This window comes from Crocodylus porosus, unplaced genomic scaffold, assembly GCF_001723895.1.
Source record: "Crocodylus porosus isolate Cpor-Errol unplaced genomic scaffold, CroPor_comp1, whole genome shotgun sequence".
NCBI lineage: Eukaryota > Metazoa > Chordata > Crocodylia > Crocodylidae > Crocodylus > Crocodylus porosus.
This window is the reverse complement of record NW_017728909.1, coordinates 34,642,543-34,666,018: the sequence shown is the minus strand read 5'-3', so window position 1 is coordinate 34,666,018 and position 23,476 is coordinate 34,642,543. Positions and strand designations below refer to the sequence as shown.

Here is a 23,476-nt window from a genome sequence, read left to right as displayed (position 1 = left end):
GGGTGAGAGACTTATTGGGAGTGGGTCTAGATTATGCCTTGGGTCCCCTTGGTTCGGCTGCCTAAGGGAGACCACTACTTGTGCTTCTGACTGAGGGGAGCATCCCAGGTTCTTGAAGTGGGTTGAGTATCCTCAAGGGTTACTAAGCCTGTGTTTCCCAGGGGGCACAGAGCCAAGATCAGTCCAGACCCTGGGTGGTGGCCACGTTACCCCTAGGCTAGCAGGTGGGCTCCAGGAAGGGGGTTAGCCAGATCTGAGGTGCCCCCAGGAAGGCACTTGGAGTTTGGAAGGTGGTCGGGCTCAGAGAGGTAGATGGCTCAGCGCAAGAGCATCCCCTACTGGCCCACCACATGCATCACTTAGATGTTGTATGCAGGAACTCTGAAATATATACACTGAAATGTATTGGTGCTAGCACTGACCCTTGGTACTCTGGGGGTTTTTTTGGCTTAACTCCTAGGGAGTTTGAATGATCCAATGGAATTCATGTTCATGATGATGGCACATAGTTTGCAATCAGGTATCACAGAATGCAGTTTATATTTGAGGTCTTGATGCCATACAGTATTATAGGCAGCTGTAAGGTTGATAAAGACCATGTCTATTTTCTGCCTCATTTCAAATCTATGTTTATGTCAGATGTAAATATTACAATTTGGTTAGTGATACAGCTCTTTTTCCAAAAGCCAGCTTGTTCTTTGGAAGCTGGACATCAATGATCTTCTCCTTTCTATTCAGGATTACGCGCTTCATGAATTTGTATGTAACACAGAGTAGTGAGATGGGCCAATAGCTCTTTGGATCTTCTGATGGTTTATCAGGTTTTAGGATAGTGATGACGTCAGCTTTTCTTCAGATTTTTGGAAGTCTGTTACTTTCTAGATAATTCTACCTGAATTTCTAAAGTCATTTTTTCATTGTGGTTTTGACCTTGGTAATAAATTCTGGAAATATCTTATCTGGTCCAGCAGTCTTGCTTGTCTTGATCACTTTAAGAGCTGTGTTGAACTTGTTGTCAGAAGTAGGAGCAGTTGAATCACCCAATGTCAACCTTAATATAAGTTGTTCACAAGTCAGGTGTCTAATCATTTCTGTGTGTTGCTTGTTTGGGTTACTATACTTGCTGTTGTTGCACAGTATTTTCATAATGCAGTTTGCTGATACAGGGCAATGGTTTTGGTGCCTTTGCCTGTGTCTGCTCAAGTGGGTCATATCCAATCCTTCCAACATAGTAATCCATCTCTCCTTCTTTATATTGTTCAGTGTGGTAGCCATCTGTTCTCTAGTAGTGACCCTGCAACTGTAAAAAGAACATTGCATAATAATGTTGAAGAGCTGTTTGCACTGCTGATCTCAGCAATGTGCACAGTGACTTCTATGGACTCTAAACGATAGCTGTTGTGAAATAACAGGATGCCTAAAGTTAACACCAAAGGATAGTGTGTTAGCATTGCACCACCTGGTTTCAGAAGAAAGGTAGTGAGCCAAAAAGAAAGATCATGGCAAGTGAAAGACCCAACTCTGTGGTCACACAGAAATAATTAAACGGCTTAAAATGTGGAAGAGTTTTGTGGCCAGTATTGTGTCATTCAACACAACCACTGACAAGGCATGACTAAGATTGTGGGAGGAAAGATTATGTACAATCAGGTGCTCTGGAATGAACCTGGAACCCCAGGAGAACCTTCCTAGAGAGGCAGATCTAGATTGGCCATCATGGTGATGCCTGAATCACCTGTGCAATGCAAACTGGAAGATCAAAAACAAACAAATCATGCTACTCTAATGACATGAATATATTCGTGTGTTGTGAAGTCCAGTTTATGGAACACATTCTTGTCTGCTGTCTCCTTGGTGAGACCTGCACAAAGGAGAAACTCACTGCAGCAATGGAAAGAGCCATCACTTGTGCATGATTTTGGAAAAACATCTAGTTCACGACAAGGACACGAGGAGAAGAAGAACAAGAATTACCTCTAGGTACACAGAGTTTGGCTATTTCAATTAGGCAGTTTGTAAATGTGTTGTTGCCTTGATCAATGCTTGTTTTTTTATGTATCCTTTAATTCAAGAGTGGGCAGTTATTTTGGGTGGAGGGCCGCTTACTGAGTTTTAGCAAGCCATCGAGGGTCGCATGAGGCAGCCAGGGGTGCATATATATAAAATTTTCTAAATTTTTAGGGGCCCCATGGGCTGGATAGAATGACTTGGTGGGCCGCATCCAGCCCACGGGCCACATTTTGCCCACCCCTGCCTAATTGGTTTGCTCTCTTGTTGGTCAGCCTTTGGCATTTCTGCTAATCTGCCTTCTGCAAGTTCCATCCTGGAGCTGGTCTAGATAAGGTGGGCTAAAAAATCATATTGTTAATGCTGATGAGTGAGGGTCTGCTGAGATGATGGTAACTTGTCAAGTATTTTTCTTATCAGTATTTTACTCAAATTGCCCTTCCATGAGGCAAGATCTAGGTTTGTTTGAATGTTCCAACATCCAGAGTACAAGGTACATGAACCCTTTTGGCTCATGTTTGAGGGTTATGTCATGCAAGCTGCCCCAGAGACAAAACTTGTCTCTGCTGCTGCTGTTAACAGAGTATCCCCAATCTTGATGTTGACAATTGAAGTCACTTGCATATAAGGTCATTTAGTTATAGGCAGGAATGTGATTGACAACATGGCAGAAGGTGGCTTGTATATATTAACAATGATTATGTTATTGGCCTGGACTGCACTCCATTCTGTTGCACTCTGGGAGGGGTTATTTCCCTTAGTAGTGTATAACAGGTCATTTCTGATGAAGGTAGCAAGGCCATTAATACTGCTGGCTACAGAGTCTTCAAAGCTGTGTCCTGAGACCTTCATCTTCCGCAGCTGCTCTGTATGTGTCTTTTGTGGGAGGGCTGCATGTGTTTTCATTTCCCTGGTGATGCGTTCCAGCACTGATTGCTTGAGCAAGGTATAGCCTTCAACATTAAGTTGAAAAACTGCAAACTTTCCCCTCATAGATAGAAGTTGTTCCGGCTCATCCTGTAGTTAATATATCAAAATTGGAAAGTATAGTGTATCAAAATTGGGGAAGATTGAAAATCTGGTTTCCTGTTGCTTTACAGCTACTCATGGAAGGCACCATGAGAAGATAGTCACTATCATCCCTATTGTCACTATTGGACCACTTGCTAATACTATAAATCTCCCTTTCTCTGAAACTCAGTTAATCACCCTGAGTTCTGCACCCTGAGTTTACTGGCTGCTTCAGTTTAATCCATTTGAAATTTTACTATGAGAACAAGTGAACTGTTTATCTTTTTTGGAGGCAGATACCAGCTCTTATCTAGCACTGTCCACTGCTCAATGTATTGGGGCTCAGTAGTGGAACTAGAATGAGGCAAGCTGGGTACCAGCCCCAGGCACCAACAGTGGAGCCCTGTATGCATAAGTGTATCTGGGGAGTGGGGTGAGTGAAGTGGTGCTCTTCCCACCTCAGGGAGATTTTGTCACAGCACAGTTTTGTGCCTGTCCAAGGTGGAAGGTGTACAGGTCACCAGGCACGGTTCCCTGAGAGTCCATGCTGTAGAGCTGCTGATTGGAAAACCCTTCTTCCTCATGCCCCAGAATGAGCTTGCTACAACTCTCTGCTTAGAGCATCCTGAAGTGTACAATCCTAAAATCTGTTTCCAAACTTGTACTTTTCAGTTAGCAGAATATCAGGGTGCTGTTTTGCCAGCTAAGTTAGGATTTCTGTCTTTTAACACAATGCCATTTCCACTGTTAGGGACCAGACATGCTTAGAAGCTAGATGTCGTATTAGTGTTAAGTCAATCAAAGCCATTTTTGTTATTCTCTTTACACCTCTCTCCACTTCCTCTCTCAGATTCTTTCCACTGTGGCACATTGTCTATGGTCTGAAGGACAAGATGATGATGCTGTCATTTCTATGAAACTTTCTGCAGCTGGCTTTATAAAAACAGTGTACCTGACATTCTTCAGTGGATGCTGAGGATATTGTGGCACAACATATAAATATTTCTTTAGTTTGCTTTTTCAGAATTTTAATCTTCTCCAAAACCAGAATTCCATGTTTGATAGCATTTACTGCAGTACCTCTGCACCACTGTATTAAAAAAAAAACCACTTTTATTGTACTTGTTTTTGTATTTTTTAAATATTACTCTCATCGTAGCTATACTTCAAACTTAGGTAGGTTTTCTTTTTCGTGGGATACTTGGGAATGTTTCCAAATTTCAAAGGAGAAATAAAAAAGATTAAAATTGTTAAACTATTACTAAATCCATATATTGTAGTTTACATAATTACAGTAGATGAGGACAAAGCACCAGTGAATAATGACATGGAGTCGGTACTTAGACAAGTAGACTGGTGTTCAGTAGCTTGCACATGGACTTTTACAGACAAAGTTACTTTGCAGAACTTAATTTTAATAATTGTGCATCAATAGATCTGAATGGTAAGCTGTCGAATGTAATGCAAATCTTAACCAAATAAAAGAACTTGTCATTTATATTTTCTTTTTAAAAAAAGACTTGATACTAAGTCTCATTGAAAGTGTCAGACACAAAGTAACTAACATGATGCTACTTCATCAGCTTCAGTAAAATTACTTGAGATTTATTTCTCATCTTTGTTTGAAAGAAGTTCTATCAGCGACTTACCTGCTTCATGCTGCTTTATAGCTTTGCAGGCTGTGGATATAATCCTGAAGCTTATACCATATATCTTGGCAAAGAAATGGCAAAATATTTTAAACCTTTTTAGTCCCTGCCCTGGACGTGACTGTCTGTGCTTGATGAGTTTCTCATTCAGGTAACCCTCGACCTCATAAAATACTGAACTCATACCTGAAACCTGCACTTTATAATGCCAGATTTTTTTCCCATTTTCAGTTGATGCAGTTAACGTGTATGAAGTTTAAAAATAATGCTTTAAAAGAATCAATTTCATGGTGAATGCATCTAGTCAAACAAGGCATTTAAACAACATCTTACTCGTGTGTAGCAGACCATTTTACAAGTTACTGATAGTTTTACAAGCCTGTGTTTCAGACAGGATAATTGGTTGTCTCTGATATGTGAGTTTGGGACTTAAACTCATTAACTGCCTTCAATGTACTGAATATTTCTTAACTAAGTGTGCTATATACTAAACCAAGCTCTTTTTAACTATGGCCATACTTAAAAGAACATTATCCACAAGTAGTAGAAGAGGTAAATTATTAATACAGTCTGAAAAACTAGTTACATCCTCTAATCATTTGGATTCTTAGCCTTAACCAGCAATATAATGGTAAGGTGTGTTATACAAAACTTTAACTTTATTTCTTAACTGTAATCCTGCAAAACTGAAATTAATATCATTTACAAAAAGGAAAAATAACACGTAATTTATCATTTTATCTTCACTATGCTATTATTTACAAACAGCCAACGTATTTTGTTGGATGTCCCATTGCCAGTTGCAATGGGATATTGCCAGTTGCTTTACTGGGTGGTATTGATAACATTGTGTTTTGCATGGAGAAGGAAAAGGCTACAACGTATGAGCTTGGAAAGTCCTGAAGTTGTATGTTTTGCAGGGTTTTTCCCTGATTGTTTATCATCTTTCTGTATTGTACTATTTAACAAATGTCTATTATTTTTCTTTATTTGAGAAAGTGAGTTTAGTGATTATTTCTTTTTCTGTATTATGCCTTCAGGAAAGTTGTAAGAGCTAATCTTTGGGTCTTAAATCTAAACTTCTTGATCTAAAAGACACAGCTCTGTTAATTTAAAGACTACAGGAAGGAGGCTCAAACCTTTGTCTTATCTAACCATTTTTAGAGTATACAGAGTTAATGAATATAGGTGATAAATGCATGAATGGACAAAATTACTGGATTCAGAAGCTTTAGGAAATCCGAAGAGGGAAAGAGTTTGCAGTAATTTTTCTATGAGAAAACAGCGATAAGTAGAATGCTACTGTTATCTTCAAGAGATTGTCCACATTGGTTCCCCTCTTGGTGCATGTCCCCCTCCCCTCAGATTATTTCTTAACAGTAGCGCCCTTTGCAGTGCTATCTGTGCACTTCAGGTGCCTATACATTATACATGTGCTCAGATGCATTCCGATTAGAAGGCATCAGAGCGAAGTTGATTAATCGCAATTAATTAGAATGCTCAAGCATGCTGCAGCATCTCTTGTATTTAGCATCCTACATTTCAAAATGTTCATGGTGGGTGCTTGAACCAAAGCTGATCAAGCGAGCTTTAGTTAAAGTGCCTCTGCAGCCATTTTGAAATGCGGGACGTTAAATACATGAGATTCTCTGGTGTTTTAATTAGAGCAGCTCTTAGGAACTGCTCTAATTAAAACACCCCCACCCCAGAACACATGTATGGGCATTCTTCATGTCATAGACTCCCACACACAAGATCTCAACTGCTATTTGGTTCCTGCCCACGGTGTGAGAGAGGAGGCCAGAACCAGTCCTATCTTAAAGCGATAGGATCTGTCCAGAGCTAAGAGTCCATAGTTATTGGATTCTTTATCCTATGCTTGTCTTGTCTAGTAGTTTGGTTTAGTACATTACAGTATGTGGCTTTTTTGGCAGGGAGGGAGCAGCTGTGGTCTGCATATTGTGTGTGCTCTCTTCCTAACAAGAATAGAAGAGAGGTGTTCTCCTTCGTGACAGATTCTCCAAATCTCCTTAAGAACTGACTCTTGTGTGTGTCTTCTGTGACTACTAATAATGTGCACTCTTGGTGTCTTATCTGCTGGGACAGCAATCATAAAACAGAACATTATTCTTTATTGTGGTTCATTTTCTAAAGTACAGAGAGTTCCTTTTCTGAAGTGCTGCAGTGATTCCTGCTGAAAAGGTTCAGCACTCTGTTTCTGCCTACAAGAAGCCTGAGAGTGATTGACGTCACCCCTCCTCAGGACTTCTGCTGTTGGGAAAAGGAGAAAGAAACACTACTAAAGTCAAGGGTCCAGACAAAGATTGTTCTTTTTCTGACCCTGAGCAAGTGGTTCAATTCTTTTCATAGGCCTATTCAAGCAAAACCAAACCTCTCCCAACTCCCAGCATAGAAGAACAAGCTGACACTGGCTGGATACATCTACATATGCACTAAACTGCATCATAGACTAATTTGCTGCAGTGTAACGTGCTACAGTCTACATGTGCAACACTGTTAGAGCACAGCAAATTAATTTTCACCACTGTAAGATGGCACGTTCCCCGTGATCTTATGGTGGAGAAAATAACTGCACCAAAATGCCCATATAAACACTGACCTGGCCATAAATTGCACCCAGTCATCCCAGACAGCAGGGGACCAGACCCCTACCTGATACCTAGTCACATGATTACACTCCTTGGGCACTCTTGTGCCCCACCTAGCTCCTCCTTTGCCTAATGCTGCGACCTAGAGCCTGGGGCTGACCCCCTGGAGCCTCCTGCCAGCTGGGGGCTGTTCCACTCCAGCTCAAGCTGCTGATGTCTGGGCGCACATGTAGAGGCTGCACCCAGGAGCCATTAACTCTGGCACAGACTATGCCAGTTTGTGCCACATTAATTGAATGTGTAGATTCACCCACTGTCATTCATTGCATAGAGACAGCACTGCCTCCCACATAGTATGGGCACCATGCTCTCCTTTACTCTCCTTATGAATGTCCAAGTGCTCACATATAACACCACTGCTACATAGTGCATCAACAGTACAGGGGGAACAGAGATCCTCTGTATTATGAGGAGGACCTCACCTTTGGATCTTGTGTATACCTCCTCCTTGACATGCTTCCATTTACCAGTCTCCAGAATACTCTTAACAGACCAACTCCGTAGCCCTGTATAACAGGACAGTGTAACAGCACAAGTGCTGAGCACTTTACTTGAAGGAGCAGAAAACGAGGATCATTGAACAGATGCTTTTCTTATTTTCAGTGCCAGGGCTGTTCTGCATATTCCCACTGATTTCCATGAAACAGGAAGGTGAAACAAACAGGACTTGGGCTGGCCTCATTTTGAGAGCCCCAGCTTGGTAATTGTGGTGCCCTGAGTTGTTAAACAGTCATTTCAGTCAACACACTGATCACCTAGCGCTTCTGAGAGGGTTTCCAGAGCAGGAGACACCCTGCTCTGGAAAGAGACCGTGCTTCTGAGGTACAAGAAAGCTCCTGAAAAATAAAGAGATTTCTACTAAGCTTACCTATGAAGAAAGAGGAGGAGATTATCTGGGTAACCGAGTGCCAGCTTCTTCCACAGCCTACCTTTAGTTCAAACTGCCCTGGACTCTGTCTCTCAAAACTTTCTAACCTCAGTTCTGTTAGAGTTCACCTACTGGTTACTACCACGGATTTGAGTGTATAAATCAATTTATCTTTGGAGCAGAATCAGCTGTGCTGAGATGTATGCTGCTATATCTGATCTGCTTCACTGACGCACAGATGTCACTCACAGCCATTGTTCCACAGAGTAGGGCCCCTGCCACTCCCAAGACTTGATGGGCCTGATCCTGCAGGTCATAAGTTGGAGTGTAGCAGTGTGATACGCACATTGTAGCAGTCCCCTGAAGGGGGATTCCTGGGGCATAGTCTGTAGATGTGCACCTTGAACCTGGGGCATGGCAGCATGAAAAGCACACCCTGGGAATCCCCCCTGCAGGGGATTTCTAGTGAGCATTTCATGCTGTTTTGGGCCTCTGAAGCTCTGGAAGCACCTGCCCGGGGTAACTGGAGAGCACAGGCAGCCCCAGGCTACCCACGCTCTTCTGTCATATGTAAATAGGTGCCTGCCATGGAAAGGTGGCACAAACTATTGCTGCAAATTCTTGCAGCCACAATTTGGCTTTTGTGGTGGGTCAAGAGGCATGGAGGTTTGCTCATATTTTGTGCCACCATAAGAATTGTTATGGTAACACATAGGGCAACGTCTGTTTGCAGAGTCTGTTTGGGCAATCACTCAAATAAGAGCGAATAGTTACTCTATGGTGAGCAGTTCATTGAGATGTTTTCTCCATGCAGTTCCACAACTAGGACGGGTTAAGAATTCTCCGACAGGACAGTTCCATCAGAAAGTGCTGATTCATCAAATCCAGCTGTTTTGTCAAATGTTCAGTTTCTACAACCCTGAGTCGCAAGCAGGGTTTCCACAGACGCCTGCTTAGTTTTCTGTTGGGCTGATAAAGATCTGGGCATTCAGTTAGCAGCTTCCATGTAATCTAGTCATATGGAAATCCCGAATGTGAGGCTCTCAGGATTTGTAGGCATCCTGTCATGAAATCAGGAGTCTGGCATTCCTGGAAGCTCTTGGAGAAACACTGCTATGGCCAGGGATTGGACTGTGGGCTCCAAAGGTCCACACAGTAGAATCTGGAAGCACATAAGATCAGGTGTGGCCCTCAGAGCTTCCAACCTTCTTACTGGGAGCCTGGTTTTCCTGAGGGAACTTCTCGCTATGAGTCTTGAAGATTTGAGAAATTCTGTTTGATCTGGAGCTCTGAGTGATTCCAGATCCCTGACTCGGAGCTAGGTGCCTGGAAGTCCTGGAATAGGGCTTTCAGGGCAGCCTCACCATGTAGTTTACCCAAAGATCTTCAGGGTACCCAGACTCCCACCCAGCTGACTTTCTCTGTTGCTTGACTCCCAAGCAGGAAGCTTTGGGAACTAATTGCTGGGGGAGTCACTGGCCCCAGGACAGATCTTGGAGCCACAGGCTCCTGGGATCCCTGACAGCTGCTGACTGAAATTGATTTTTTTTTTTTCAATTGGCAGCTAAGACACCATTTCTAGGAGCTCCCAAAATGACATTTTTCCCTGAATCTTTAGTTCAGAATTGGAACTCCTGTTCTACAGCCAGTTCTGTTCAAAACTGGTTCTACCATCCCTGAGAGTCGCATGCCTAGTACGTGACTCCTTCACTGGGCAGATGTACCGAGCATTGATTGAGGATACTCTGCCCCTTACATTCTTAGCTACACAGTGAGGGTCATAGGTGAAGCCATTTAGATCAGGTGCATGTTCAAAAATAATCTAATTGCATGTGCACAGGGGATATGCTCAATAAAAGTGGAATTTGCACGAACAAAACACATTGGGTACCATAAGATAAGTAACCATTGTTTGGGCTAATGTCAGGTTGTGGCTTAGATTAGCTCAGACAGTGTAAACAGAAAACCACTGAGACCTTAATGAACTGTTTTTAGCTGTGATGCAAGGACAGCAGTCCATGTGGTATTCTGGTGTTTTCAGTTCTGCAGACCACACAGACAAATCCTATTCATTCTAATAGTATATATGGATATGTACACAGACAAATATGGTAACTGAGATCAGAACTGAAAGCCTTATTTGGATGTGTCATTGGCAAAGGGACCTTTTAGTAGGGGTTGGGCCTTGGACTTCTGGGGTTTTTTAAGTTTATTTTGATTTGGCACTCCACACATGGTGTAGTTAGTAGGCAAACATTTTACATAGCAACCCTGGAGATAACATTTTATTAATAGCTAAAACCAAAGTCTAGATTTAAGATAGCTTTTTTGTTTGTTTTTTGCTTTTATTATTATTTCTAATGTGGCACATGGCTTTGTCCTTTGTTTACATATTTTAAATCAAGTCTGAAAGCATGCACACTCTGCATTAAAAGATATCCCAGATCAAATAGATAGCCTAGAAAAGGGGATCTTGATAGAGAGATTATTTTTTTAAGCAACTGTTAGCTTCCTTGAAGGGTACAAAACAACTAATCAGATTAAGAAAAAACAAAAATTAATAACACTGTATGGTTTTAGCTTTCTTATACAGTTAATTCTGTGTAGACTCAAATATTTTTTCTGAAAGATTATATGCACTAAGATACCAATTTAAACTATATCTCTTTAAATATAAAATGAATAAATCACCACAGGGGCATATATTAAGTAATATGTTTTTGAGTCCATCCATCGTATTCTTCAGCATGTGTTATTACTCGCTTATTTTTAAAAAAATCATATTTTAGGTGACCCTGTAGCTTATAAAAAGAATGTGGGTTTCCAAGTGTTCTGACACTGTATTTGACTTTAGCTAGCATTAATAATCAGCCTTATGATGATGATGACTTGGTTTTTGTATTCTAATATTAGATATTATACTTCTTACATATTTCTAAGATGACCTTGGTTCTGCCAACAGTAAAGAACTGGAATTTATTACAGACCACTGGCGCTTAACCTTCAAGTCCATGGGCTGGGTCTTACAGGCAGCATCGGTCCACAGGCCAGATCCAGTATGAGGGAGGTTTATGGGTGCAGTCTGGCTTGCTGGCCTGGCCCTGCCCACCAGACACAGCACATCGAGCAAGCTCGCACAATCTGATATGTAAGGCTGTATTATCCAGGCCACAGGGCTCCCCACAAGGCCAGAAATTTCACAGCAAGTGAGAAGCTGCAGCATTAATTGCTGTGGCTCTAGAAGCTGCAGCAGTTAAGCTGCCACCACTCTTCTGCTACCAAATATCCAGACCTGCAGGGAGCCCCAAGGGTTGAGTACCCCTGCTATAGACTTACCTAAGATAGTTGTTGAGTCTTGCAGTGAATAATTTTTTTTGTTATCTGTATTGTAGTAGCAATGAATGAGATTAGAGGTACATTGTGCTAGGTCCAGTGCAAACAAACAGCAAAGAGACAGCTCATATTTGAAAACACTAAGCCTCAGCAGCTGACAGACAGCGTAGGTGTGCACTTATATTTCTGCCTTCTGCCTGATTTCAGAGTAATGCAGCTAATTGGCTAACTACCTCTCTTAGCAGACAAAGAGTAAAGACGAAGCAAGCAGAGGGACATGGGGACTTATAGCAAGTGTGTAGGGATTTGCCATGGTAATTTCTGAGTGTGCAGTGTACAGCAGAGGCTTACAATCTAGTGTAGTGATAAATACTAGGCAGCATTTTATCAAAAAGTTATGTTACCTCATTTTCATTTTGTTACATGTAGTATATTTTCCTCTGATTAAGTATAAGGAAGAAAACTTAAAGCTGTGCTGAGCTTATCTGGCCAACATAAATTTTGTAAATTAAAAAAAATGATTGTGGTGAAGCCTCATCAGTTGTTCTCACCTTAATGGATGGTGAGAGAATCTTCTTGTTCATACACTGCACAAATATGTACAAGGTCACAGTTTTTCAAAAGTCATTTAGGTCAGGTACAGATGTTACATTTTTACTGGTATAAGTGATCAGAAACTCATTTATACCTGTAACAGAACAAAAGTTCAGCACATACAGACTGGTTTAAAAATGGTGAATTAGCAATCCTCCCCCCACCCTCCACCAAAGGTTGGATGTATGTTCTGTTTGTTACCAATCTAAACTACACCACTTACAGAAAATTGTGCAACTTTGTAAAGTGTAAAGCACCTGAATGGATCAATTTTAGGTCATTTCCCCAGGAAGCTGACAGCACATGAAGAGTTCTTCTTCCCTATGCATGCAGCAGTCTTTTCTACTCTCTGTAGTTTGTATCCCACCTCTTAAGCTGTTCTCTTTTTTTTCTGCTTGCTTTTGGATATGTCAGTATCATGCTGTGCTCTGAAATACTTATTCTATCCTAGTTAGCCAGGCCCCTACTCTCTACATGGAAAAAATTTTTAGATACATCTTGCAAATGCATCTCTTCAGGCAATCACTTGTCATACGTGGGTCAAGTTCAGCAGAGGGGAAGTCTGGAGGTCATTAATAAGGAGGAAGGACAGCATCTATCCTATAAAGCACAGTGTAAATGTGATACCTTTTACACATTCTGTGAGGTTTATGTATATGCTACTGTATGACTCTTTATCAGGATTTACAAGCCAAAAATGTCAGGCATGTCTGTTACAGAGCTTGCATGCCACATGAGTTAAAAGTGACTTTCAGAAACCCAGTTTCAAAAACTTATTTTGAACTTCCAGTCCAAAATTTTGGATAGAATTTCAAATATTTTGAAATTATACAAAGCAACCTAGCAACACAAATTGCACAAGACTTTCCACAACCAATATTGCCTGCCACTAGTTATGGGATAATTGTGTATATTACAAATATGATGTTGTTTGATACAAATGAATCTGACAGTCTTTTAGACTATTGAATTGCATCTGCCTATCCAAAAAAGGCCAAATTTCTCTTCCCCATAACATAACATGTTAATGATGTAATGAATAATGGTAGTTTGGGGGTGACATTGCATCTGTGATGGTCCAGGAAGTATGAAAGAGGTAGGGATTTTTGTGGGAGATATTTTTTTATTGGACCAACTGCATGGCTGAAAACTAGATTTAAACAAGCTTTTGAAAGTGAAGCATTCTTTATCAGATCCTGAGGAAAAGTTATCATCACCCCATAACATTGATAATGCAAGATTCTTTCTTTAGAAAGAGTTATTTCCCCAAACTTGTTAGGTTGAAGAATTTGTATTTGGTTTGGGCATAATTTTTAACTGGCTGCCCTGTACTGTAAATTGCATTTCAGCCACCACTTCAAACAACACACAGCTTGTGTCTATTTAGTTTCCTCTTTTCTCTCTAAAAAGAAATAGAAGTATGTTCATAGCAATTGGTAAAATTGAAGTAATTTTTATACTTAAGTTTTCTAACTCTGTGGCACGCACAGACCTAGTTTCATTGAAAAGAATGTGTGAAGAGAGAGAAATAGTGGATTGATTTATATAAAAGACTCTTGGATTAACTTTAAATAAATGACTGTTTGTTACTCCAGACAGAAGGTAATGAAGGAATTATCTTCTCAGTGCTTTATCTGTTAATGTTAAATGGATCTTTAACTACTTACAATTTAATATGAATATAGCAAATGAGGGTTTCTGTTTCTGTGATCAGGTATGGATTATCCGAATTATTCCAAATGTGTTATACTCTCATGTATGATGACCAGAATAGATTCATATCAGTTGTAGCACATACAAAGCATAATCCAGGAGTTTAGGTAGCTAGTGTAAATCAATGTAGCACCATTATCTCCCCCTGCCCCCTACCATGCATGCTGATTTACATCAATTGAGGTCCAGGGCCCTGATCTTTTTATGGTGTTTTGCTTTGATCAGATGTTAGTACACATGTTGTTCAAGTGGGAGAGAATAATAATGAGTGTACACTAGCATTTTATTGACCTCAAATTAATGCAATTTAGTGTCAGCTTGTTAACACAAGCTAGGGACAGACATTCAAAAAGCATGAGCCTGAATTGATTCAATCTTTGCAGGTTAGTCTAAGCTGGCTAGGCTGAACTGGTTTCTAACTGGACCGACATTCTCTCTGGACTGAGGAAATTCAGGCACATGCCTGCAGTGGCTAAGGCTAGAAGCTGCGGGGCACTACAGTAGCCCTCCCTGCCCTTCTGCTGGGAGCTGAGCTGAGGTGGGGTATGGCCAGGCCCCGGCAGGACTCTCTCATTAGGGATGTCTGCCTGCATGGTCCCAGGTTTTTCCCTGCTGACTGCCCAAGAGGTGGGAGTGTTGCCATCCTCCAGCCCCAGGCTAGCACTATGAGGCAGTGGGGGATGTATAGCACATTCTTCTGATGATACAGAGCTTTTCAATCTCCCTCCCTGCTTCCTCATACTGTCTGCAGCAAACTGACAGCAAGCAAGCCAGCTGGGGACTGATAGTGATAACAGTCTTTATCACCCTATTAGCAAAATAATGGCCTCACTCCTTTACTTCAGACTTCTTAAACAGCTTACCAGCTGACCTGTTGAATAGCTTCAAACAGCCCTAAGCAGTCACTGTTCTGTCTGCCTGCCACAGTGAAATTGGAGAGAGACACACACAGAGACACCTCTCAGCATTAGCTAGCCTGCCATATGCTGACTACGGTCCCTGCTGTGGCAGAGAGGAGGAGGGGAATCTCTGCTTAAACAGCAAGTGGTGACAGGGGGGAGAGAGCAGGGCATGGGGAAGCCAGAAGACTCTGCTGTGTATGCAAGTCTGTGCTGAGCTCCATCCAGGGAGCAGAGGGAAGGGGCCAGCACTGCTGTGGAGCAGAGATCCCCGCCCACCCCAGAGAGTATGCTGGGATGCTGGGGGACTCTGATTCAACTTAAACCAGCAAGTGGTCTAGGTCAGACATTGCATAAACTGGTTTGAGCCAAATCAGTTAAGTCTGATACTACATTCAACCAGGTTCATCTCAAGCCAGTTTCAGCCATTTTCAAACTGGTTTATGTGCACTGAATATCTGTTCTGTTAAAGGTTTAAACCAGTTTCTGATCACTTAAACCAGTTTATGTGTAATGTCTGTCCCTAGCCAACAAGGCCACAGTGTGGACCAAAATGGGAAGCACTGGGAAGATAGTAATACATGAGTCTTAATGTTGTGCATTTAATTCAGCACCATTTGTTATGCAGCCCAGTTTTAAAGATTAGGCAATTTTTATAACTTAGTTCCAGGACTGTTTAAGTTTGATTAATGTAGGATATGTGAGGTATGTTGGCAGTTTTATATTCCGCTTAGATGTTCTACTTCTTCCCCCCGCCCATGCAGTAGAAGAGAACAAAACAACACCTACCGTTAAATGCTTGTTTCCCATTGTGATGCACAAGTTCTAAAATAGCGACTGCTGATTACACAAGAACTAGGGGCTCACAACATTTCAAACCAGACCCTTTGGAAGTGCCTGAACTCACTTCAAGCTTGGGAGAAGCTTAAAATAAAAACAGATAAAAAAAATCCAATAGGGGACAAGTGCAGAAAATTAGAGCGACTCTGTTGAAAACAAATACAGAGAAAGTAGGGAGGAGTGTTGGAAACTAGAGTCAAAGAGAAAATGCCAGTGGAAAACTAAACTATACACACAATGTAGGGCACCCAATTGTACCAATCTAGCTTTTGAGTCACTGTCTTATCTCTAATGCATAGCACAGGCTTCCTTTTTTTAGTCTGAAAATATATTTGTTTTTAGAACTGAATCACCCTTTGTGTACAAGAGGGAGGACGTTGGTTTAAATTACAGGAAAAATGTTTATGTATGCAAACCACTTTCCTGAAGTTCCAAAGTAGCAGAAGCTGGTCTCAAAGCCCTGCGCTTGCTGAAGTTCTCCCATTGTAACATGAAATTTAAATGAGAGAACTCGCCATACAATGAAATGCCCTGTCGTTTGTTGAAGATATCTTCTATGTTACTGGTATTAAATAACTAAAATAGAGGTAGACTGATTATAGTCCTTTTGTTTCTATATTCGGCTTGGAGACAAGTCATTGAGTAATTTTTCCCCTGTGGCTATCCCCAGAACAGCTGAATGCCTATGGGTACACAAAAAGTTGTGCTGTGATGTCATTACCAGAGGTTCCAGCTTCAAAAAACCACTACATAATGACCAGCATCCTCTTATTTCAGCACTGATCCAAGCTGGGGATCTGTTGTGGATATACTGCACCAATATGTTTATCAGGCTCCCAGAAGCAGAATATTTACAGAAGACTGTTGAGTTTCTAGCTATGCCTTATTTAAATACCAAGAAACAATTAAAAAAAACAACAAGTTCTTTACTTTTCCCCCAAGAAACTAAATTTCCTGTGCAGAATATGCTTTGTTAAATTAGTGCTGTTTTATTACTGAAAATATTGACTTTAGTTTGGAACAAGCAGTCACCAAAATGTAGCCTAAAATCATTTTGTATATCTTGGCATCAGTCTGACTCAGTAAGTCCTACTGCTTTTGCTCTTGAGTTGCAGAAGTATAAAGTGTGGTTGTACTCAATGCTGTTATTCTTTACATAGGCATTCTCATATGTTGAACTTTTTTTAAGCTTAATCCCTCTGTCATTAAAATGTGATTTTGGTAATTAGCCCTTTGCATGGTATGGCCTTATTTCAAGAGCCCAGTATTAAAAGGACATCTGTAGACATCTGTGAACACACTGGGGCAGATGGCAGTAGTCTGATTCACTGGGGCAGATGGCAGTAGTCTGCCAGTAGGGGGGGTTTGGTAGACATTTTGTAGGCTAGAGGTTTGAAAAATCTCAGGTTACTTAGCCATATTTATCAGCTTAACACCAGCAGGCTACTTCATCAAGTGACTATACTGACACCTTGTTTTGTTGTTTTTGCACAGTTTTCACTTCCTCCTGATATTTAGCATTTACTGAAACAAGCTGCAACAGTTTACTACCCTGAACTTAAGTCTGTGGTTACTTTACCTTGCTTAAAATTCATTGTTGCTAGTGAATTGACATAATTTTTGTCTTGACATAATTAAAATACATGCTTCAACATATATGCCCTAATTTAGATTACTGTATATTTTAATCCTGTGTAATTAAGACAACAAGTAGGTGTGATGCTATTTCTGTAAAATAGATCTAATTAAAAATATTAATGTGGCCTTCCTTTAATATGACATAGTGATGGCAGTGGGGATAGTTTGAGAAAGGAGAGGATAGGTACTATTTGTCTCAAGATATTAGGCATTTTTTTAAAAAGCCGTTTAAATGGCTGTATTATTGGCAGTTATGGAAAATATATTGTTGTTAACCTAAGACAAAACACAATCAAGGATAGCTTGGTTAGAGTTCTCCATAAATAAGCATACCTACATCCTCTCTACTTCAGATATTACACATCTTTTATAGGTTGTTATTGATATGGCTGCTTTCTTTGACAAATCAAGGGTTTGTTCTGACACTGTGGAGAAACTGCTCCCATTCCCTTATTTAAATAAAAATATCAGCTTTTATGTTCCTTGAGTTATTGAGAATTCTGTTCATAGTAATATTTCTAATATAGGTCCTTATTGGGGTTGTTTTCCAAGATGTGTCCTTACAAGCATTTTAATACTCTTAACATTTGATTAAGAACTGCATTCAGATATATGTGCCCTTTTGCTGCATGATTGGAGTGAAAATAAGAATGGGGTTTTTTTTGATGAAAAATCATTTCAGCTAAAAAAAACTTTTTCATATTACTAATGCTAAAAATTATTTCATTGCACCTAGAATGTGCTGTGTCCTGACTAGATGTATAGAAAGACATCATCTCTCACATGATACTTACTGTTACTCTTATCATATTAACATCCCAACCATCTCAGCTAAAGTAAAAATGAACCAACTCATTGTCTTGCATTTACATCTGTCTTTGGGAAAGAGAGTGGAAAGGTTGTTTGATGTTTCCAGGAGCCTGCTACTGTAATTTAGCATTGAATTAAGTATTTAAGTTTGGAGTGTTGTTAGGTAAGTTGGTGCTTTAGTTTAAGACTTGGCTGATGATGCAGTCATCATAGATATTTACTGATATCAAAACATTTGTTACATGTTATAAAGTAGGAGCATCTTTAAGGTTTTTGCCTTGTTACATTAGTTGTTGTACCTATGTTTTTGAACACTTGCTTAGTATATTTTTCCCCGTGCCTTAAGTGCATATAATTCTTTCTCAGACCTCCCATGTAGTTAAATGTATTGGTAGAATGGTGGCTTGCATGCAGGTCACTCACCCCTAAAGAAAACACTTTCAGGTCACAACATATAACCTATATTATAAGAACAGCTGTTGGTGTGAGTCTGAAATGAGTGTCCTTGATCTCTTTGACATTTTTTTTTTTAAAGACTGGAGGTAAATAAAAGGAAAATTGATTTTTAAATGCTTTCATTTTTTATATACAGATCAAAAAATATTTTGAACTCGAACCACTTGCTCGAGGAAAACGCTGGATTCTTAAACCCTGTTCCCTGGATGATATGGAAGCAGTAAAAGACAGCTTCACCCTTCTGATAAATTCGCTAGAAGAGAGAGACCTCGAGCCTTCAAGAATGTGAAAAGCTAGGCAAGAAGACTGGTTGTCCAATCATCATTGTACCTGTTCATTCTGCTCACAGTTTAATTTTGATGTGGTAACAAGGTATCCACTCTGTTTTATGCCATACATACAGTAAATAAATATTTAGTGCAGGATGTCTTTTTTTATTGCAATGAATGGTCTGTCAATCAGGTACATGATTATTTCCAGTAAAGTTGTCTACACTACTGAAATAGGGAGTTCCTCTTTGTTTACCACTAATTCTGCACACTGCATGTTGCTTTCATTAATTAATTAATACATTGCCATTAATCTGTCATTGATAAGGAATTTTGCACGCACAAAATCCATCTCTAAAGGATCAATACTACCAGTTATTTTTTCTGAAAGTAATAGTGTCCTAAGAATTTGTGGATATTACTTTGTGTTAGTCTGTGGGTCAGCAAACAAGCTGTCTGGAAAGCATAGTCGCTGAGAGCACCAGTAAATTATCTTTACAAGCCAACAGTGTCTTGTTGATGCAGAGTTTAGACTAAAGCCTTACTGAATGAAATCACAAGTCGCTTGTTGGATGATTGCTATTCAAACATATAATTTTTAACCCTTTCAAAGAAATGCCTACCCTTTGTTGGGAGTTTCTTAACGGGGAAATGAAGGCACAAAGACAGTGTGCATACATATCAGTATTTCTTTCATATTTCTAATTTTCTTGAGAACAGAGCCTACGTAAAACACAACCTAGTGGGTAATGTTTTTAAAAATTTAAATAGGGTTAGCGAAGGTGATTTGAGAGCAGCAAGAATAAATGTATTTTAAGTCAGCACTGGATGCATTCTATGGATTTAGCCTGAAGTGTGACAGGTTTTAAATAAGGGATCTCCTTTATCATTCACTCATAACATGCTATGATTATCACAACTGTGCCAGTATCTCTAGCCCATAGCTACACGTTGGCCAGTGTTTCTGTGATAAAACCTCTCTTTTCAAGAACTTGTCCTTAGAAATTTGCTCTAGGCTAGTTCTAAAGAAAAACACAATAAAAAACCATGTAGGACATAAACAGGTTTTAAAAAGTGGGGAAGAAAAAACACATTTAATTACAGGAATCCTCTCACCAAACTTATCCCAAGTCTGCAGGGCTTAGAAGCAGTTGGGCAGTTGCAAAATAATTTTAACAAATTGTTTCTGTTAACTAACTTGTTGAGCTGCTGGTTCACAGCATAAGAAGGCACAGCAGGATGTGTAGACATCCACAGAACACAGATACATAACTTGGATGATGTACTTTGTGCATTCAGTCTCCCACAAGCACAGGTATCCATCTAAGGTACGCACTGCAGTGACTTGCCGAGGGTGTTACAAATCCATCTAGACTCTGCTTTTTTATGTTTTGAAGAATGCTCTTGAACAGTTTTACCAAGCTTTACTGAGCAGCATATTCTTCCACTTCTAAAGTTTATTCTTTAATGTTTTTAAAAATATACTTTGTTAACTGAAATAGATTTTTTTTACATTTTAAGTTTCCTTGACCTTAGTGGGTAGCTTCCTCAGTGTAAACTGCTTCCCTGCACCCTGTTTTGAGATAAGGACGTGGTCTAATGGTTCCAGCTGCAACTCACTGGCTATTATCAAAGTGATATTGGAGCTATTGAGCAGTTCCTATTTTATTCTATAATAGAGACCAAGAATTCCAGTAACCAAAGCACCAGAGTCTGCTCCCAAAGGGGTCCCTGAGCTTATTTGCCTTTTCCTCTCTTCTGCTGTCACTTAATCCTGTCCTTCCTCAAAGCCTCTCTTTTATAGATACCCAAAAACTTGAAATGGTTATGTTTTAAGGACAAAATCAGGATCCCAAAGTCAGCTCACTAAGGGGCTATGACCTGAGGCACTGGAAAATGCTCAGCTCATAGTCCCTTAGTTCCTGGTGTCCACCTGTGGTGGACCCCCTTTATTTGTTCTGAAGCTGCATGAAGACCTTAGCCAGAGTTCCTGCTCTTCCCTTCCAACCTGCATAAACAGCTTAAAATTCCCAGGTTTCTGCAAAAGAAGCTGATTTGAAGAGAGACTGTAGTAAGGACGATGAATTTGGGGTAGCAGGGAAGGAAAGCAGCTTTGGGGGGCAAGGAAAGAGGAAGGATTATAATTTTTTTTTGCTTTTCAGTTGGAAATAAGATAGAAGAAATAATTGCTTTGCTATTTTTTCCCTTCTTCCTAATTTTAAAAGCAGTGGACCAAGCCCATAGCCCAACCCCACTGACTTCCTCAGAGCTATGTTCACCATATTGAGCAGTGAATTTGGCCCCAAAGATAGGGATTTTGATTTTGTTTTGATCATAAAGTTGTTATGCACCATTGGAAGGTGCTACAAGGCCATGACATCAAAAGGCTCGGTTAGCCAATGAGAATGTGACTTTGGCCATACTCTGATGTACAGTAGAAGAGGACCTTTTGATGTTTAATTCTTTTCTTTAGGAAAATGCCACATGCACAGGAGTAGCATGTGGCAATTTCTTTTTAATAATTTCTTTTTGAATAATGATTTTCAGTATGCATATTCTTAACTGTTATAATCACTTCATGCTCCAGGTTGAAACAATACCTCATAACTGCTTAAGGATTTAAGACAGATGCTTAACTTTACTTTGAATGTAGTTCTTTTTTGCTTCTGTGTTGTGGCTTTAAATGGATCTCTAGCTTTTAAATGGTTAAATACTTTCACCTTTTTGTGGAGGGATTAAAACAATTCATAGCAGTTTATATCACACTTTAGACCAAAAAAATGTTCTTGAATATTCTTAATGCAGTGGAATCTATGAACACCACACTTTTTATTCAGATGAACAATCTCAATTACAGATTTATCTTTTTCCTGTTTATTCATCATTTAGATGAAATAAATTCAGTCACTAGGAACCACTTTTCATGTAAGTTCATTAAACAGTGAATATTGTCTTTTTTTATAAAGATATTGTGCTTCAGTGTTCTTTAACCATCTGTTGAATTACTCTGTCTGTGTGTGTGTGTGTGTGTGTGTGTGTCCACATTGGGCTTCTTTTCAGACCTGTGACTGTCTGCAGTGTCTCAGTAGTCAGAATGAAAACATTATCAATCAGTATCCAGCAACAGCTGTTTTTGACAAGCTTCTGTCTGACGCCTAATACTTTACAACTGTCAATAAGACTCCTCCTTCGTCTACCAGTTCTGAGCTGGTCATCCTTTTGCTTCCATGTTATGTCCTGTACTTGTACTTCTAGAATTTGCAAGGTTTTTTGGAAATCTTCTAGTGTTTTGATAGCCTTTCTTGCTGTACAATGTGCCACATGTGTGTGTCTTAGTTTGCATATTCGAATGTTCTATAAAAAAAAAATCTGTGATGTGTTATTTCATTTAGCTTCTTGCATTTTGTCATATTTATAGGAGTTACAGATTTTTGTACCTTATTAGCTAATACAGTTGCCTTTTTGTAATGGCAATTAATTTATATTACAAAAGTTTGTATCTTTACTGTAGTTGAGAGTATTGGTTCATAGTTAACTGCCATATTATCCTGACTTTATACTAAAAACACAGCCTCTATACTTAGTAGTTGATCCCCTTCATGTGGACAGCTACCAGACATGGGGAAATTGTACTGTCTGTGATTTATACATGATTTCCACTATCAAAAAAAAAAAAGAACGAATGAAAATAAAAGCTGAGTAGAGTTGAAGTTCTGAGCTTGAATCTTTTCAATATTAACATTTGGGACTCCAAGTTACCTAAATTAAGACTGCAAAAAAGGTTATTTATTTCTTTGTCAAGAACAAATGAGTTTTGTCATTCTATAACAGTTATGCATAAACAAAGCATACAAGTCTTAGTAGGTTTATTTTCATAGCAAGTTGTTGGTTTTTTTATTCCAGCAATATTTTGACATCTACAATAGAATGCTACAAATGGAAATAAGTCTTGGTAATGCAATTACTTCAGGAGTTCAAGTCAGGAAACATTCTTTTGTATCCAGTAAATATTTTTAAATATATAATTGTGACATTCCTGTTCAGTACATGTACCAAGGGAACCCCCAAAATGATAAACAAGTAAATGTTCAAAAGACAGTGTTAAGAGAGAAAAATAATCCTTAGGTCTGTTTTGAATCCCAGTGCCACATTATCCTATCTTGCACTGTTTGTATGCACCAGGTGTCAACAAAGCAATGTTGTTAAGCAGCTAAGGTACAGCATCAGTCAGCCCAGCCGTATGTTCTTGGTTTGATTGCCAAGGTAGGCAGTTATGAACTAATTGGCCGTTAGTCATGACTGGAATGCAGTTATAAGACTTAAAAACTTTTCTTCATTCTTTGGTTTCATATTAAACGATGAGTGGAAATCTAATAATCTCACCTCATTCAAGATAATTTTAAAGAAGGTCCATTAGCTGCTTGGCCCCATGGTCTAAAAGAACAAGCAATGAAAACATTGGTATATATCTGGGGGATGGAGTTAGTCCTTGGACTAGCCAGGGGTGGAGGAGAGGGATTTATTACATACAAAAAAAAATTAATGCTATGGCATCTCCACTACCCAAAATTGGAGGGGATCCCAGGAAATGTAAAACAGTGCTACTGATCCCTGAGAGCTGACTTGCCAAGAGACCATAAATGATCAGGTTTGATTTAATTATTAGGAGGCCAGGTGTTAACTTCAGTTTTAGCTGCTTGTACTACATTAGCTTAATTGA

The 23,476-nt window shown here is 39.7% G+C and overlaps 1 protein-coding gene across 4 annotated transcripts in view; it reads left to right on the top strand.

Moving 5' to 3' along the window:
* The window catches only part of ARL15 (ADP ribosylation factor like GTPase 15), a 327,109-nt gene extending 304,674 nt beyond the window's left edge, over positions 1 to 22,435 (top strand). For all 4 annotated transcript variants that reach the window (XM_019532053.1, XM_019532054.1, XM_019532056.1 and 1 more), the window contains one exon: positions 18,624 to 22,435. In XM_019532053.1, the coding sequence (XP_019387598.1) occupies positions 18,624 to 18,776 (153 nt within the window). In that variant the 3' untranslated portion in view covers positions 18,777 to 22,435. The remainder of the gene's footprint in view (positions 1 to 18,623) is intronic.
* Positions 22,436 to 23,476: the final 1,041 nt, after the last annotated feature.